At 34.2% G+C, this 16,738-nt stretch overlaps 1 protein-coding gene across 1 annotated transcript in view; it reads left to right on the top strand.

Moving 5' to 3' along the window:
* The window catches only part of LOC150098179 (sodium channel protein para-like), a 1,334,265-nt gene that overhangs the window by 1,134,002 nt on the left and 183,525 nt on the right, over positions 1–16,738 (top strand). Inside the window, 1 exon segment of the mRNA XM_090406598.1 lies at positions 4,800–4,922. Within this exon segment, the coding sequence (XP_090262724.1) occupies positions 4,800–4,922 (123 nt within the window).

Here is a 16,738-nt window from a genome sequence, read left to right as displayed (position 1 = left end):
AAAAGCCTTAGCAAAATCCAGAAGTACCACTGTGTAGCCAGTTCCTTTGTCCAACTCAGATGTTATTCTATTATGAATAGTTAATAGATTGCTAAGGCAGGATCTACCTTTAACAAAACCATGTTGGCCTCTATAGAGTATCATATCCTGATCCACCCATTCTTGAATTTTGTCTTTAACCAACTTTTCCAATACTTTTACCACTACTCCTGAGATGGTGATTGGTCTGTAATTAAATACCGCAGTTTTAGAGCCATCCTTATGCAAAGGAACCACTTTGCCTAACTTCCACTCCCTAGGGACCATACCAGAGTTCAAACTTAAATTAATTATCCAAGTAAGAGGGGTTGACAATTCATTTGCACATTCGTGCAACACCCGAGCTGATATTCCATCTAAGCCTACAGAAGTGTTTGCATTTAAATTTTGCAATATATTAAATACCTCTGATTCTTTAGCTTCAATTCTCACATTAGATATTGCTACAGCTATAGAGATATTCTCACTTGGGTGATAGACTTTTGAAAAGTGATCACTCAGTAACTTGACTATTACATCTGATTTTGTCACCTCAATACCATCAGCACCCACTAAAGTTATCCTTCTGAAGTCATTCTTCCTCTTACTTGCCACATAGCAGAAGAACTCTTTGGGATTACCCTTGATCTCTTTGGCTAAGGTCTTCTCATAATTTTTTACAATTTCAAAATTACAGAGAGTATTAGCCAAAGCTATTGGTCTGTAGTTTTTCCAGTCACTAGGGTTTTTGTTAGGTTTAAGTAAGGGTATAATGACTGATGTTTTCCAGATTTTTGACAGTTTACTTGTATTCCAAGAAGTGTTAAATATCTTCAGAAGGCAGTTTTTGGCTATTTCTCCTATGTTTTTATGGGAGAAATATGTCCAAAGATAAGATCAGTTCTGGGTGATTTGTCAATATCAATTTGACTAATTGCTGTTTCTAGTTCTGTCATTGTGAGGTCCTGAGTAAAGATGTCTGCAGAAGGATAGGTTCTGGATTGTATTAGCAGATTTTTTGCAGTTTTCCTGCACCTTTTGTCTTCTTTGTTGTACTGCAGTTTGCTTACTTTAGAGTAATGTTTGGCTGGTATATTTGCCATCTGTTTGTTTGTTGCTGCTTATTAATTCCTGAGGATATTGTGTTTGAAGAGATGATATTCCAGTGTTGTGAGTCCATGTGTAGAGGCTTAAGTGCTGTGAGGACATCATGTTGGAGGTTTAATGGATTTTTTACAACAACAGAATTTTGTTAAATTTTGTTAAAATTTTGTTAAATTTTGTTTAATTTTGTTAAATTCTGTTTTAATCCTTTCTGAGGAAAGGATTAAAACAGAATTTAACAGAACAAACTCTCCCACCACCACCCCGCTCAACAATATGGCATTATTAAAACTCTTACCAAGAGAGCCCACAATCTTTATTCCAGTGGAACCGTCCTTACAACTGAACTTGACCACATACACAACAGTTTCCTCTCCAATGGCTACAGCGATCACAGTATCAAAAAATAATCAGTTCCTCCCCCATTCCCCGGTCTTCTCGTCAGAAAGCATTTAGAAATGCCATCACCATACCCTACATCCATGGCACATCCGAAAAAATAGCCAAGATTTTAAACAAGTACAACCTACACACAGCATTTAAGCTCCAGCACAAACTTGCTACCTTATCCATTCTACAAAAGATCAGCTCCCTCCTCTCTCAGTGCCTGGAGTTTATAAAGTACCCTGTTCCTGTAAGCTGGCATACTTTGGACAGACAGACAGATCAGCAATCATCTGCTTGGAGAAACACAAGTCATACATCTGCAACCATGACTATGGTCAGTCACTCCATGCTGGCCATGTCTTGGATACAACCCATAGGATCTCATGAAAAAAAAACACCATGCTCCACCACAGCAAATTCAAAAAAGAGAAACTATTCTTAGAATCAGCAGCAGCTCTCAGAAATCAACCAAATCTTAATAAATACAGTTGCATTAAGCTTCCTAAGATTTGGGAAACACTTATCACCAGAGGTCCTACATTCCAGGCCACCTACAACTGCCCTTAGAGGGCGCTCTACCTAGTTAGGACTTTAGTGTCACCTGCATGGTTGGGTTTAGTATTGTTTGTTATTTGTGTTTATGTTACATTAGTTTTTTTGTAATCCCTGAAGATGTCTCAGTGACTGAGATGAAATATAGGACATATTAAATTCTGTTTTAATTCTTTCTGAGTGTTGTAAAAAATTCATTAAGCCTTTTCTTGGATCTAGTCTATTGTAGAATTCTTCACTTTTTTTTTGTTTGCAGTTTGAAATTTCATCTTCAGTTTATCATCTTAGTTCCTTTTTAGTAACTTCCTTCTGTTTTCTTCTGTATTATTTTGTTTTAACTATTTGTCGATAATATCTATTTTGTTGATCATAGCATTGATATTACATTCTTTCCAAAATGGAACCCAATTGTTTTTCCTGAGTCCTCTGGGAATTGAATTTTTTGCAGCTTTCTGTTAGTTAATTCTAGTAGTTGCTAATCAAGTTCTTTACTAGTGGGTGTGCCAGTGCACTATGCTTCTAATAACTGTGTGTATTTAGACCAATTTGCTTTTCTGAAGTTCCAGGATCTTTTTGTCTGTGGTTTTTGGTCTAACTGCAAATCAGTGGTTGTGATAATAGGTCTGTGATCACTGATGGCATTCTTTAGTATTTTCCACTGGGTAAGATTTGCAGTTTCATAATTTACTGCTAAGATGTCTAATGCTGATTCTGCACCCATTATTTTTGACAGATATGTATTTTGCTTGTTTATGATCTCAAGGTTTAGATCATCAGTTATGTCTTCTATTTGTGCTCCTTTCCAATCTGGTTGTGGGGAGCCCCAAGTTGGGCTTTTGGCATTTAGATCTCCTAAAAGGAATCTTTGTATCTGACATTGTTTGACTAAGTTGCTTAAGTAGTTCTGTGTTTATATCTGTGTTATCTGGGTGATATGCATTGACTATTGTAATAATGTGTTTTGGTAGAAATATCTGGAATGCTTGAGCCTCTGTGTTACTATTTATATTGCTGTATGTAGTTAATACGATTTCTTTATATTTAATGTGTTAGGTCCATAAGAGTATATCTATACCTCTGCCAGAATGATCTGGTCTGTCTTCCCTTAGTGTTGAATAGCCTTTGATATGAAATTTCAGATTTTGATTTAGTTTTCTTTCTTGTAAACATGCAATGTGGATGTGATTTTTGTATAAAATGTTCTTAAGCTCTTCCATCTTTTTTTGAGTGCTATTGATGTTAAGCTGAAGTATATTGAGAGTCCTCATAGCATATTTCTCATCAAGATCCTGGACTGCAGTTCTCGACGCATCGGTTACCCTGGACGCGGTAGTATGTTTCTGATCAGAACAGATGCTCTTCATGGAATTGGGTGTGCTAGAGCCCCATTAGTCAACAATTTCCAGGGTTTCCTCTACAGGGTTGGATGTAGCAATCCAAGTGAAACAAACAAACAAAAAAAAAAAAAAGCAGGATTAAAAGAAAACTTTCATGCTACTGTATCAGCTGAAGTCCCCACTGTGCTTCACCCTACTTTTTGCCACTTCTGCCTTGAACCAAATCAGCAGTGAAGATTTGTTGATATCAGTTTGTTGATTTATTGTTACAATTTAAAAGAATAATTAATAAAATAGTAATAGTAAAAACAGAGGCACAACACTGGCCTCTCTATATCACATTGCCAGAGAACTACTCCACAATGAGACAGTACTGAACATCGGGTAAATCCTTTAGAGATCAAAAAAAAAAAAAAAGTACAGTCCGATTTTTTTATTTTTTATTTTTATTTTTTTATCGTACTATGTATGATCTCTGTTCATATCTTGTTGCCTTTTAGAATTTCTTAATGCAAATGATATTTGGCCTTGGTTAACAGTTACAGATGTTTTATCCTTTTCCTTACTGTTTTCTGAAGAGAGTTCGCTCAGTACTGTCTCAATAATGAAATCCTTAAAAAAAATTTATAGAAGGTTAAAATACAGTCAACCTTTGAGATCATGCTTCTGAATAATGCCACCAAGACAGCACTGGGACAAATATTGAACTCTGTTGATGGAGCTTAATATTTTTTCTAATGCCACCTTGGTACTGTATTATTCAGAAACATAATATTAATGCTCTTTATTTAATTTAAGTGGATATTAAATCCCACATTATTTCAAAGAAGAATAAGAATCTCAAAGATAGAAATCAAAGAGTTTCATGCTGAATATATTTTTTTATTATATTAGTTTCTTATTCAGCTTTGAAATAATGTGGGATTTAATATCCCCTTAATTTAAATAATTTTACAGCACTGAAGTGAAGCCTTTTGGCTCTTTATTTCCGTAATTAATGCTCTTGCTTAAAAAAAATGTATCCTTTAACTTCTTCACTAAAATAAAGTAAGGAATATCAACATATTTAATATATTAATATAGTACATTACCTGAGAAATAAAAAAATAAACTTAATATTATAAATGTATTTATAATTTTTACCATTTGATTAACTATTTTTAATGGTCCAATATTCATAATCTAATGATAATAAATATTACTGTGCTTAAAATATAAAATTTAATTTTAGTTACCATGGAACCCTTCCTTATCCTTAATTCACACCTTTCCTTTCCCTCTATTAATAAAATATTAGTTAAAACTAATCCCAACATATTTCTTTCATGCATCTGTGTTCTGGCTGTGTTTCTTCAATCCCTCCTGCCTTTCCTGCCACCCCGATGACCTGACTCACCCTAGGTTTCCATATTTAACCTGGCTGTTGGCTTATTAGGATATGGTAATATTCCTGCCTTTAAAACTATGAGAACTCTTCGAGCTCTCCGCCCCCTTCGTGCACTGTCTCGTCTGGAGGGCATGAGAGTAAGTAGTTACTGGAGTTAGGGAAGAAAAAAGTGGTTGTCAAGTGTTGTGTTACAATATTCAAAGGAATAAAGGAGCTGTAAAATATAAAATTTAATTTTGATTAATGTCTTTGTTGTGAACTTTTATTCAAAATTCATAATACAAATTGTCTAGACCTGCACACCTGCTTCTAAACTGCTGACATCAAAGTGCTTGGTGTTGGTTGCGTTTGTTCTGGTGTCTTAGTTCTTACAGGTTTCTAGGACAAGCATTTGAGAATTGCTATAGAAAGTGTCTTCCATGCTGCTGTAAGCGTTTTATAAGATTATTTTAGGTTTAAAGTGTTTAAAGAGATTTTTTTTTGTTTCTGTTGATAAACTTTTTTTTTTAATTACATGAGATTTCCCAAAAATCTTCCTCCTTTAATTTATATAGAATATTTGATAAGTGAGTCTGTATAATGTACGATAGTGTAGGTATAACAATTATTATTTGTTCAGTAAACTGTATGCTTAATGTACCTTATTTCTGAGGGTCTTAATAAAAAAAAAAATTTTAAATGTTCAGATATAAAGTATCATTTCTCATAGACTACTTATTCAAGCAAGTAGTCCAATAATAATGTCACTGCCAGTAAAATTAGACTAATAGTTCTTCTTTTCTTTTTTTCCATAACTAATAACAGAATGGATGTCTTTGTATGCTGGCACAGTCACCTTATGTTTAATGTTATCATTTTTTAAAGCTTGTTTGCAAGTCAACAGTATATATCAGCTTCATTATGTCTATGCATCCACATGAAGCAAATCAAAAATTAAATAAATTTTATGTAATCTGATATTTAAGACTTTCAGGAAAAATCTGTCAAGAAGTTTTTATTTTTGCTAAAAAATTAAACAATAATTGCTACTGTTTTAAATAAACACCATAGTACATTTTTCACTGTGCCAGTATGTTCCATTAAGAAGTAGTTAACTAATTTCAAGCAGACAAAGTCATTGAAAACAAAAGATAAAAGATAGTTAAGAAGTACTTCATTTTTTTTACCACTTGTTGTAGTTATCTCATTAAAAAGGATTTATATTGTATAAGGAATGAATTGACTAGACTGGTAAATAGTAGTAAATATAATAGAAGCATTCCATCTCATCATTATATTGATCAACTGTTATCAACAAGAAATATAATGGCACTTAATCTCAAATGGCCAGATAGTGTTATTGCTGTTGCTGCAGTTGTGTGAAACCATAAAAAAAAAATATCTGAAGTACTGAAAATGGTGCAGTCTTTTATGAAGGCAGCATAATAATATACACTAGTCAGCGGCATTTTTTTAATATGTTATGAAGTCTTTACACACATATTCTGAGATCTTATCCACAGCAAGATTATGGTGTCATAGTATAAATGACAAAATTATATTTAAATCTATCTAATTCCCAATTAGATAACTGAACTTTTAAAGCAACTTTTGTATTATATAAATTTCTTGAAATGTGGAAGATGCAGAGTATTGATAAAATAAGTTTATAGTATTACCATATTAAGAATCTTGAATATAGAACATTTTGCATAAAATGTGGAAACCAAATTAGTATTGCATGATTTGGACCATGATTCATCCACATTCTAAATTAATCTGAACACTAGATATACATTTGAATAAAAATGTTTCATACTTTATTATAACTCCCCCCCCCCACTTCACTTTCACTTCACAGCATTTTCTGCTGCGAAGTGAAACTAAATCTATAATTTTCTTCACTACTCTAGCATATCTCACATAATTTATCTGTTTCTCTTTGAGCAAAGGAAGTGTTTATTGCAAAAAAAGCAATAATTTTTGATCTTCTTCTTCTGGGAAGGAAATGTATACTAAAGTATAAATTACCTTTCTAAAAAGAAATTAAATGAATTATCATCTGAAAAGGTTAAATATTAAAAATGTTTTATAATAGTGTATAACAAAAATAACAAAATACATCAACTGGATTTTATTAGCTAAATTTAAATTATATTTTCAGACAGGCACAGGGCAGTGACTGTGCCCAGTGCCTGTATGAAACTGTTTTGATTCATATCTTCAGTGTGACTATTTTTTCCCCCTTGATAACCTACCTGTAAAAATGTGAAAATCTCTAGCACATCGGTATTTTGGATGAGCTAATGGTTGGATAATCCAGTTACCCGAGCATGGTCATTTCGTACTGTTGCATTAATTTGCATAAGAGTGTGTGTGTGTGTGTGTGTGTGTTAAAATTTTTAGTATTCATGATTACTTAACAAGAAGAGAAGATGTACTCCATAAATAAAATACACAGAACTCCAAGAATGCTTTTTACTACATTACAGAGCATATAGATTTTATGTGAAGTGAAATTCTCATTAGTCAACATGTCACAGGATCCCATTTTAATGAGAATTCCTCATACTAATTTAAATCTATCAAAAAAATAAATAAATATGTCAAGCAGAAAAAAGATGAAATATATAAGCAGATAAGGAAGAATTCCATGAGCAGTTATGTTATTATCACTTGACTTCTAAATAAGGAAAATTTAATAACATTGTCTTGGAATTTGTGAACTGATCACTTCTGTTCTGGATAGTATTCACTGGAGAGAGTGAATTTTAAATGCAACCAATCTTGCAGCAAAATTTAAAATACTTTTTTTCAAAAAAAAAAAAAAAAAAAGGTGGGGGGGAGTATGGAAGTTATTGAATTAATATTGAAAAGTAGTTTGGTTTTTCATTGAAATTTGGATGGTTTCATATTAAACACTTTTATCGCTATCATAATAATATGTTAATTAGGCATCAGTATAGAACTCATATCTGAATAGCCTATTACAGAGAAATTTCTCTGCCAGGTATATATTCCTAATTATATTGTATTACTTAGAGCAGCAACAGCAGCATGAAAGCAACTTCTTACATGAAAAAAAATAATAATAATAACAAAATTTAAAATTAAAAAAAAAAAATTGCAGTTTATCTCTACAGGGTTTTGGGTGAGCAATATTTTCCTTCCCTTACCCAACCCAACCTGACCTGCACCATTCCAACCTCACCCTTGCTCTTTTCAGTAAGTACAATAAATACAAATTTCCTTCTTGCCTCTACCAGGTGTCTGTGATCAATCTTATAGCCTCAGAAGTAGGAGGCGGACGCATCCAGGCTTTCAAGACAATGCGTACCCTCCGTGCTCTCCGACCGCTGAGAGCTCTTTCGCGCTTCCAGGGAATGAGGGTAAGTGCTTAGATGGTGGATTATCAATGGCACCTGCACCAAACAAAAGGTGCATGAAAAATGTGCATGTTACACACTCTTTCTCTCCTGTTGTTTGCTAAAATGTGCATTTGAGTAATGTTTTTGTGTGTGAATGCTGTTTTTTCCTTCTTTTTTTGCACTAATTAATTGATATTTTCTCCAGCTATTAAAAGGTAAAAGAAGAATAAACATATGAATATTGCCTTTTGTTTGGAGCAGTGTCTTTATTTAAAAAGCCATAACAGGATATTATGCATTTTAAACTAACAATCATTGTAACAAAAAAAAAAAAGTACCATCAAAGAAATATATTTTTCAAATAGATCTATAACTGTTGCAAGTTATATTAAGCATAAATAATAATAAAATAATTACTGCATATACCCAGTAGAATTTACTCCAAACGAAAAAAGCACATCAAAGTGAACAAAAAACTTAATGGTGAGAGTAGTCTTAAGTTACATGCCTGTCTGCTTTACTCATATTAAATGGCATATTTTTTGTAATCTAAGATTATAATAATGTTTCTTGTTTATTTTTAGAACATGATAATCTCTCTTAGTTTAATTATTATTAGATAAGCTTAATATATAATTAGTTTTTAAGAACCAGCTTGTTATCACTTTAAATCAGAACATATGGCATAGTCCCCTGCCACTTTCTTTACCAGAGATATGCAGTTGAATGGTAAAAGTTCTCTTCCTCTTTGTATCAGGTGATACAAAGAGGAAGAGAACTGTGAGGAGTAGAACATATACATGTACCCTTTAGAGGATCTGAAAAGACTGTGAGTGGAGTTGTCCAGTTCAAAATTCAAACCTTTACATATATTGCTAGGGAAATTCTAGGAGTTGTGGAGACATAATTATGAGAACTTTGAGGATATCGTAATGGATTATGGCAATGATGAGGAGGATCTTGACATATCAGAGTGAAAAGTTATAGTTGCACTGTATAAGGCCTTGATTAGATCACATGTGGATTAATGCATGCAGATTTGGATAGCTGGTTTTCAAGCAGATGATGATATATTGGAGAGGGATCTAGAGAAGACTGAATAAAGTGGTATTTAGTCTCTGTAATACTTGGAGTATGAAAAACTGTATGTTTATGTTCCACATTAACCTGGTAATAGCCCCCTGACCAACTTATATATCTTAGTCATATCTCCTCTCCTATTCATGAGGCTTTAATATTGCATTCCCTTAATCTATCTGCATAATCTCTCATCAAGTTGTATAAGAAGAATGTGAATAGACATAGGAGAAGCAGGTTCTTTGCATGAAGAATGTTGGTGAACACAGTGTACTACCTGAGAGTGTCTTAAGTGTCGAAATTATGAATGAGTTTAAGGCATGGTTTAATGAGCCTTGTGTGTGATGACCCTTTTGACTTCATGAACATCTAATGTTCATAATAATAATAGGTATATAGTGATTTCTCAATTATCTGATCTTCAAATAACCAGATCTTCAGTTAACTGACCCTTGAATTAGTTGCTGTGTTAAATGACCTCTGGTACAGCACCAACTGTACCCAAACTGATCCTTCAATTATCCATCCACCAAATTGATTTCCCATTGCAGCTGGGTAATTGAGGGATTATTGTACCTCCAAATTACATTCCAAATATCATGTATATATAGTATAATTGGAAGAATCACAGTACTCTTTAGTTGAGAAAGACTATGTAATAGGGATAGTGTAGGGCATTTATAAGGACTTTTCAGAAAAAAAGTAAGTTGATACTTCTCATTTGGAGATTAGCATGTCCTATCATTTTTGTATACTCTCTACATGTAGAACACATACACAAAGGACATAATAGCATTCATCATTGCCATAGTTACCTACTGCAACTCTGACAGATGTCATCTCCCCCAATACCCACAAGTAACTTTAAGACATGTTCTACAGTTTTAATTGTTTTTCCAGAATTTGTTCATAATTAAGACAGCAGATGTGCAAGGTGGTGAAAATGTGATTTGCATAAATAGCACTGAAAAACTAATTGAAGATATGAAAGCAGAGTTGGTAAAGATGGGGGCAAGAGATTAAACATATGAGAATTATGAATTTGCATAGGAATGTGAAGAAGAATGAGATGAAAGATATGAAAGAAATACTGAATGATTTGAGAGTGGCAGTGTACAGAGATTTTATGATAAGAGGTGCGGGAAGTGAAAAGGTGCACAAGGTCTGTTTTCCAGGAGGCAGAATGGGGCTAAATTTCACCCACACATCAAAGATGTGTGTGTGTGAAATTTTGGTCTGAGAAAGGAGTCATATCCAAGAAGTGAGGTTATTGGGACTTGTTATAGAAACAGAAATGAGCTACTATATATATGTTTACAAATTCTATAAGTTATTTCAAACATTTCAAACGCACGATTCAACAATGACTTCTAAGTCCAGAACAGGCCATGTTAGGCCTAAATCCTTGATATGCATGATGATGATTTCAAACAAGGAGAATGGAATTGTAACATCGATAGAGTTCATTCAACCAAAAATTGTTGGCATAAGTAAAACATAATTGAACATGGATAACATTCTGACAGGAATAGAGATGGAGGGTTATGCAGTCTTTCATGAAGACAGAGAAAGCAAAAAGGGAGGAAGACTGTTAGTGATGATTACAGAGATTGGGGCCATCTAGAGTGCAGATGCAAGGAGCAAATATTGACACTTGTTTTGTAGTAGCATGGTGTGAAGTGGAGGCAGGCAGGATGAAATGTTTAGTAGGACGTTGCTATAGAACTGGCAATGTGAAATGCAGTGAGAAGGAAATGTGTAGACAAATTGGTCTGGCTAATAAGAAAAGGATAATCATTATGGGTGATTTCAATTATGGTAATATATACTGGATGACAGCATCAGGAACCAAAGAGAATGAATTTCTTGAGTTTTTAAGGGATAATTACCTTAAGCAATACATAACAGAGGCCACACATAACAGAGGAGAGTTATGAGAAGTAGAGTAGAGGGTCTAGCTTTGCAAGAGGACCTAAATAGACTGTCTGAATGGGTGTGTGTGTGAGGATATCGGTTTAATGTTACAAGGTTTGTGATGATTGCAGAGATTGAGCCCATCTAGGGTGGAGATTCAAGGAGCAAATATCTCATCTTTGCTTCCCTAAGTTGGTTGAAAGCAAAGATGGGATGCAAAGTACATGATTGGTGGGGATATTTTAGAGGAGGTGGAGGAGATTAAAGAATGGGGGACTTGAAATTTTGTGGACATTGTGCTAAACTTGTGAAGACACCACAGTGGATTATGGAAATGATGTGGAGAACACTGACAAGTAGAAGTAAGGATGTTTTGATTCCATTGTACAAGACTTTGATCAGGCTGCATATGGATTACTATGCGCAGATTTGGTTGCCAGGTTTTGAGAAGGATGATAAGATGTAGGAGAGGGTTCAGAGACAACTGACACTAAGTTGGTTTCTGGTCTCTGAAATGTGGAATATGAGGACAGATTGAGAGAATACAAATTACAAAACTTAGTGGATAGAAGGAAGAGGGGAGACATGATCGAGGCATCTAAGTTGGTAAGGGATAATTACCAGATTAGTGTGGATAAGATTTTTCATAGAATATCTGGAGACAGGGGAAAACAAGAGACCATCCCTGGAAGCTGTATAAGGCAGGGGTGAGGAGTAGATTTTTTGCATGGAGAGTGGTAGGTGATTAGAATGCATTGCCTGAGAGTGTGGTGAGTGCAGGGACAGTGAATGCAATGAAGTTGAGGTATGATGAGCTGTGCATGAGAGAATGAGGCCTCCCACAATGTGTCTCTTGACTCCATAGAGGTCTGTTGATAATAATAATAATTAATGATGAATTAATAAAAAATAACATATCCCGATTATAATAATTTTGTTACTGTACTATTAACCTGTTATACATTATCAGTACTGATATTCTCTTGTTTATTTATTGATATTAATATGAAACATATTATCCACAACATAAGAAACAAAAAATATCAGAAAATTATAAATAAATATAATGCAGATGCTCTAATATAATATATTTCATTCTAATGAGATATATTCCATTTGTACCCAGTTTTATGATAAGAGCCTACTTTCAGTTCTGTTTATTTTAACTTAGTAGGCTAAGCTCCTCACAAGATGTACAGATGGAGTTGGGAAAATTATTTATATTCATGCATATACATATGTTGACTGTCAAATGTTTAAGTTTTGGAAAATAGATCTTTCAAAAGCATGTTTATAGTGGAAGCTAATGACAGTGTCTCACATCTCTACCTCTATTATACTGTATGTTACCAAGCCTTGAGTAATATGATGTCATATAGTATTGGTGTCACTTTGTTGAGATTGATATAGCAATCAGTAAGATAATTATTGACAGGTATATCCTAATATTTCTCAAGAATGCTTCAATAATGAGAAATAGAAATATAGTTTTTCTCCTTCACAAGAATTAGTAGTAACATATATTATCAGTGCAAAACATATCACGTATTATAATATAAGATTATTTCCTTTTATATTCTGATAATATTGCCTAACTTATTTAAAAACTGTCCAGAAATATTTTTGAATAAAAAAATAATAAAGTAATTCTTGCATATAACAAAGACAAGAATGGTTACTTATCTTTTGCAGAGATGAGGATGCATTAGAGAAAATTTATGCAAAGATTTTGCCAGATATGGAAATTTGAAAAAAATGTTGCAGCCAAATGAAAGAGAGAGCATATAATAGAAGCATATCCATTAATAAGTGATTTTACAGCATAGAGGCAGGGAAGATTTTTTTCATACATTTTTCTATTAGATACAGACAATGAAGATGGAAAGAAAAGAAGGGGTAATTTCTGAAAAACTCTTGATAGTCTGCTCAAGAGGAGAATTAGGTTTAGGTTTTTTTCTCATATTGTGTTGAAAGTTTGTGAACATGAAGTTTGAGATATCAACTTAACTAAATGTTAATAGATCTATGGAACTAGATGGAATTTTGCCGTGGGCTTTGTGGTGCTGTGCAAGGAACTAACCATGTCCATGATATATGTGCCTGCAACAGTTATGGTTCCTGGAAAGAGTAAAATACAAGAATGAGGAAATAGTACCACTACATAAAAAGGGATTGAAAACTGAACACAATAATAGCAATCAAAACATCTGAAAGGGTAGCAGTTCAATATTATTATTATCATTATTATTATTATTACATAACACCTCAAAGGAGTTCAAGGACTTGTTGCAAGAGGACACTCCACTCTACACTATTTAAATCTCCAGCTACACGCAATGCCATAATCTGTCAACTACACTCAGCGTTGTATCTGAGAGGGTAGGTTAAAGTGTTTAAGAAGTTGGTCAGAGTTAGAATATATCACAAAATATGAAAATAGATATCCCTATAGAGAACAGTACATATTTGTTACTTATTATGATTATTATTACACACAGACATCTCCTGAGAGTCCAAAAACTCACCTATAAAAACAGGATATGAAATGGTCACAGAAAGATAATTTTAGACTGATGAATAATGTGATATACCTGTATACACTTCAAGCAGCAGTCTGAAATCTTGAACAGTTAAGGTAATGTTTATTTAACACATTTATACTATGTCAGCTGCCAGTGGATAGCCAAGTAGCGTGAAGCCTATGTTTCTTGTTTTTGTATGATTAAGTAAAGCAATTTTCATCAGACTCTAAGAAGAATATGATTATTATTTTCAGCCTTCCACCAGAAGACATGTTCATCTAGGGTAAGAAAAGCATAAACTCCACAAATTACCCAAATTAATATTTATACCTGGACAGTATGCCGGCATGGTTGGCCAGGTGGTTAGCATATCTGCTCTCTCCAGCCAAAAGCAGCGGGTTTGAATCCCGCCATGGGCATGGATGTTTATGATTGTTTGTGAAAATACTAGTGGTGGTGGGCAGTGGATGGTGTTGGCGTAGATGATATGGTTTGCTGTAGTTTCTGGATTGAGTGGCAGAGATGGAAAGTTGTAGAATAGGTGCCCTCCCTCGATGAGTCTTTGGACTGCTTGGAGGTGTCACATAATAATAATAATAATATACAGGTAACCATGTCAAATGTGTTCAAAGTCAATGAGTGCAGAGACAGTGAATGCATTTAAGTCATAGTATATGATGAGCTGTGCATATGAGAGTTGGGACCTGTCGTGTTAATAATAATAAAACCAACTCCATCGCCACAGTCTAAGAATAGCTAACTCAGAAAGGACCATATACTTACTAATTACCACAGTGGACAAACTGATATGCTTACATGAAATTCACCTACCTGCATACAAGACTGGCTTATGTATATCCATTTACAGCTTTTGCTTTTAACTTTTAAAGTTTTCCATACATATTTATGCACAATTGCATAACAATATCAAATTAGACAATCCATAAATGTTAATTAACCTATCTTTTGGCTATAATAACTATCAAATTCTTTCTTAAAGTAACATACATTCACTGCATCTACTCCTTGATGAAGGCCATTCAACATATTTTCTATCCTAACAATAAAAAAATAAACTTCATATATATGTTCTCATTGTATTCATTATTTTTTTATGTTCTGTAGTAAGCCTCCCATAACGAGCTTTTGAATACCTGGAGATGCTAGAGAAAATAATAATAATAATAGTATATATCCTGAACGTACTTATAAACTTCAATTAAATCTCCTCTCCATGTAAAAAATCTTCTCTCACACCCATCTTCACCACCTTCACACTAAGATATTGAATGGAATGTTAGCAGAAATGTGAGAAGAGAAAGGAGTGCAGTTTGCGAATGTGTGGAAGTTTGAGAGGTGAATAGTAGACTGCCATATTACAAGCTACTAACCAAACTAAAGCAGATGGGATTAGGTAACAAATTAGTAAGTTGAATAACTGATTGGCTGTCAGACAAGTATCAGCAGGTTGTATATGGAGGAGCGGTATCCCAAAAGAGGAAGATTGCTAGTGGAGTGTCACAGGAAGCTGTATAGGGTATCACAGTGTCATAGGAATCTATATAACTTGTATGTTAATGACATTGGGACCAGCTTAACTGGAGATATGCAGCCATTTGCTAATGAGTCAAAGTTGGGAAGGGCTATGAGAAGTAGAACAGATACTGTGGCCTTGCAGGAAGATCTGAACAGACTAAGCAGGCAAATGATTGGAGTTATCAGTTTAATGTTGCAAAGTGCAGGCAAGGTTGGGATGCAGAGTATACAATTAAAAGAGAAATTTTGAAGGTGATGGTACAGATGAGAAATCTGGGAGTGTCTGGTGGATTGAGATTTGAAGTTTAGGGGTGATGTTGCTAAAACTGTAAGAACATCCCAATGGAATATGACAATAATGAGGAGGAAATTGACATGCAAAAGCAAAGAAGTTATGATTCCCCTGTATAAGGCTTTGATCAGGTCACATATGGCCCAAGTTAGTATCAGTTATATGGAATGTCAGATATCAGGGTAGAATGAGGTGGTGAAACTTACAGAGTTTTGTGAATAGAAGAAGAGGGCATATGATTAAGACATATAAGTTGGTTAGGATTGTTACCAGAACAATGTGGAGAAGATATTTCATAGAGTAGAGAGATAAGAGACAAGGGTAAAACCAGAAGTCATCCATGGAAGCTGTATAAGGAGGGTATGAGCAAGGGAGTAAGAAGTAGGTTCTTTGCATGGAGAGTGATTGGTGAGTGGAATGCATTGCCTGAAAATGTGATGAGTGCAGAATCTGTGAATGGGTTCAAGGCATGACTCGATGATCTTTTGGCATAAGAGAGTATTCACCTTCTGCGATGAGTTCTTTGACTCCATGGAGGTCAGATACTAATACAGTGAAGCTTGTTCAAAGCGGAATCGCAAGGGACCGAATATATTTTCCACACTGGCCAAGTTTCCGCATTATACAAAATTGCAAAAAAATTTAAAATCCATTAAAATCATATTACATGGTACATACCCGTTTATGAGTGAAAAATCAGCAGTGCTGGCTCTTGTAAGTAGATGATACTTGTAGACCTATGTTATTAAAATAATAGTAATAATAATAATAACACATTGTTAAAGTACTGTATTAATGCTCTATTACACTGCACATTACACATTTCCAATATACAACTCATTGAGATTTCTTCCACAGATCCAACAAAGAAACTTGTTTCCCTTTTTTGTGATCATGTCTTTCTGAATGCAGTCCTTAACTGTATACAATAGTTCAAAAAGGCTGGAAGAGTTTGAATCAATTGCAAACTGCATTACTTCACAGATGCAATGAAGAGTCTGTTCATGTGTACAAATTTTCATTGAAATATCCTGTTCTCCGGCTTCTTCTCCTCCTCCTTCTTCCTCCTCCTCATCCTCATATGATACACAAAACATCTTCGTTTTGTGTATTTCTTACCACTCATAGAGCTGTAGCAGATTCAAAGCTGTAATGTGTGGCTAGATAGGCATCACTCTGAACAAAGTTCTCTATCACAGGTATCAGCAGGTTGTATATGGAGGAGCGGTATCCCAAAAGAGGAAGATTGCTAGTGGAGTGTCACA

Source organism: Typopeltis vanoorti, chromosome 16 (genome assembly GCF_054136105.1).
Source record: "Typopeltis vanoorti isolate ZY-2024b chromosome 16, IOZ_Tvanoo_1.0, whole genome shotgun sequence".
Taxonomy (NCBI): Eukaryota; Metazoa; Arthropoda; class Arachnida; order Uropygi; family Thelyphonidae; genus Typopeltis; species Typopeltis vanoorti.
Note: the sequence above shows the minus strand (reverse complement) of the source record. Positions and strands in the feature narration are given on the sequence as shown.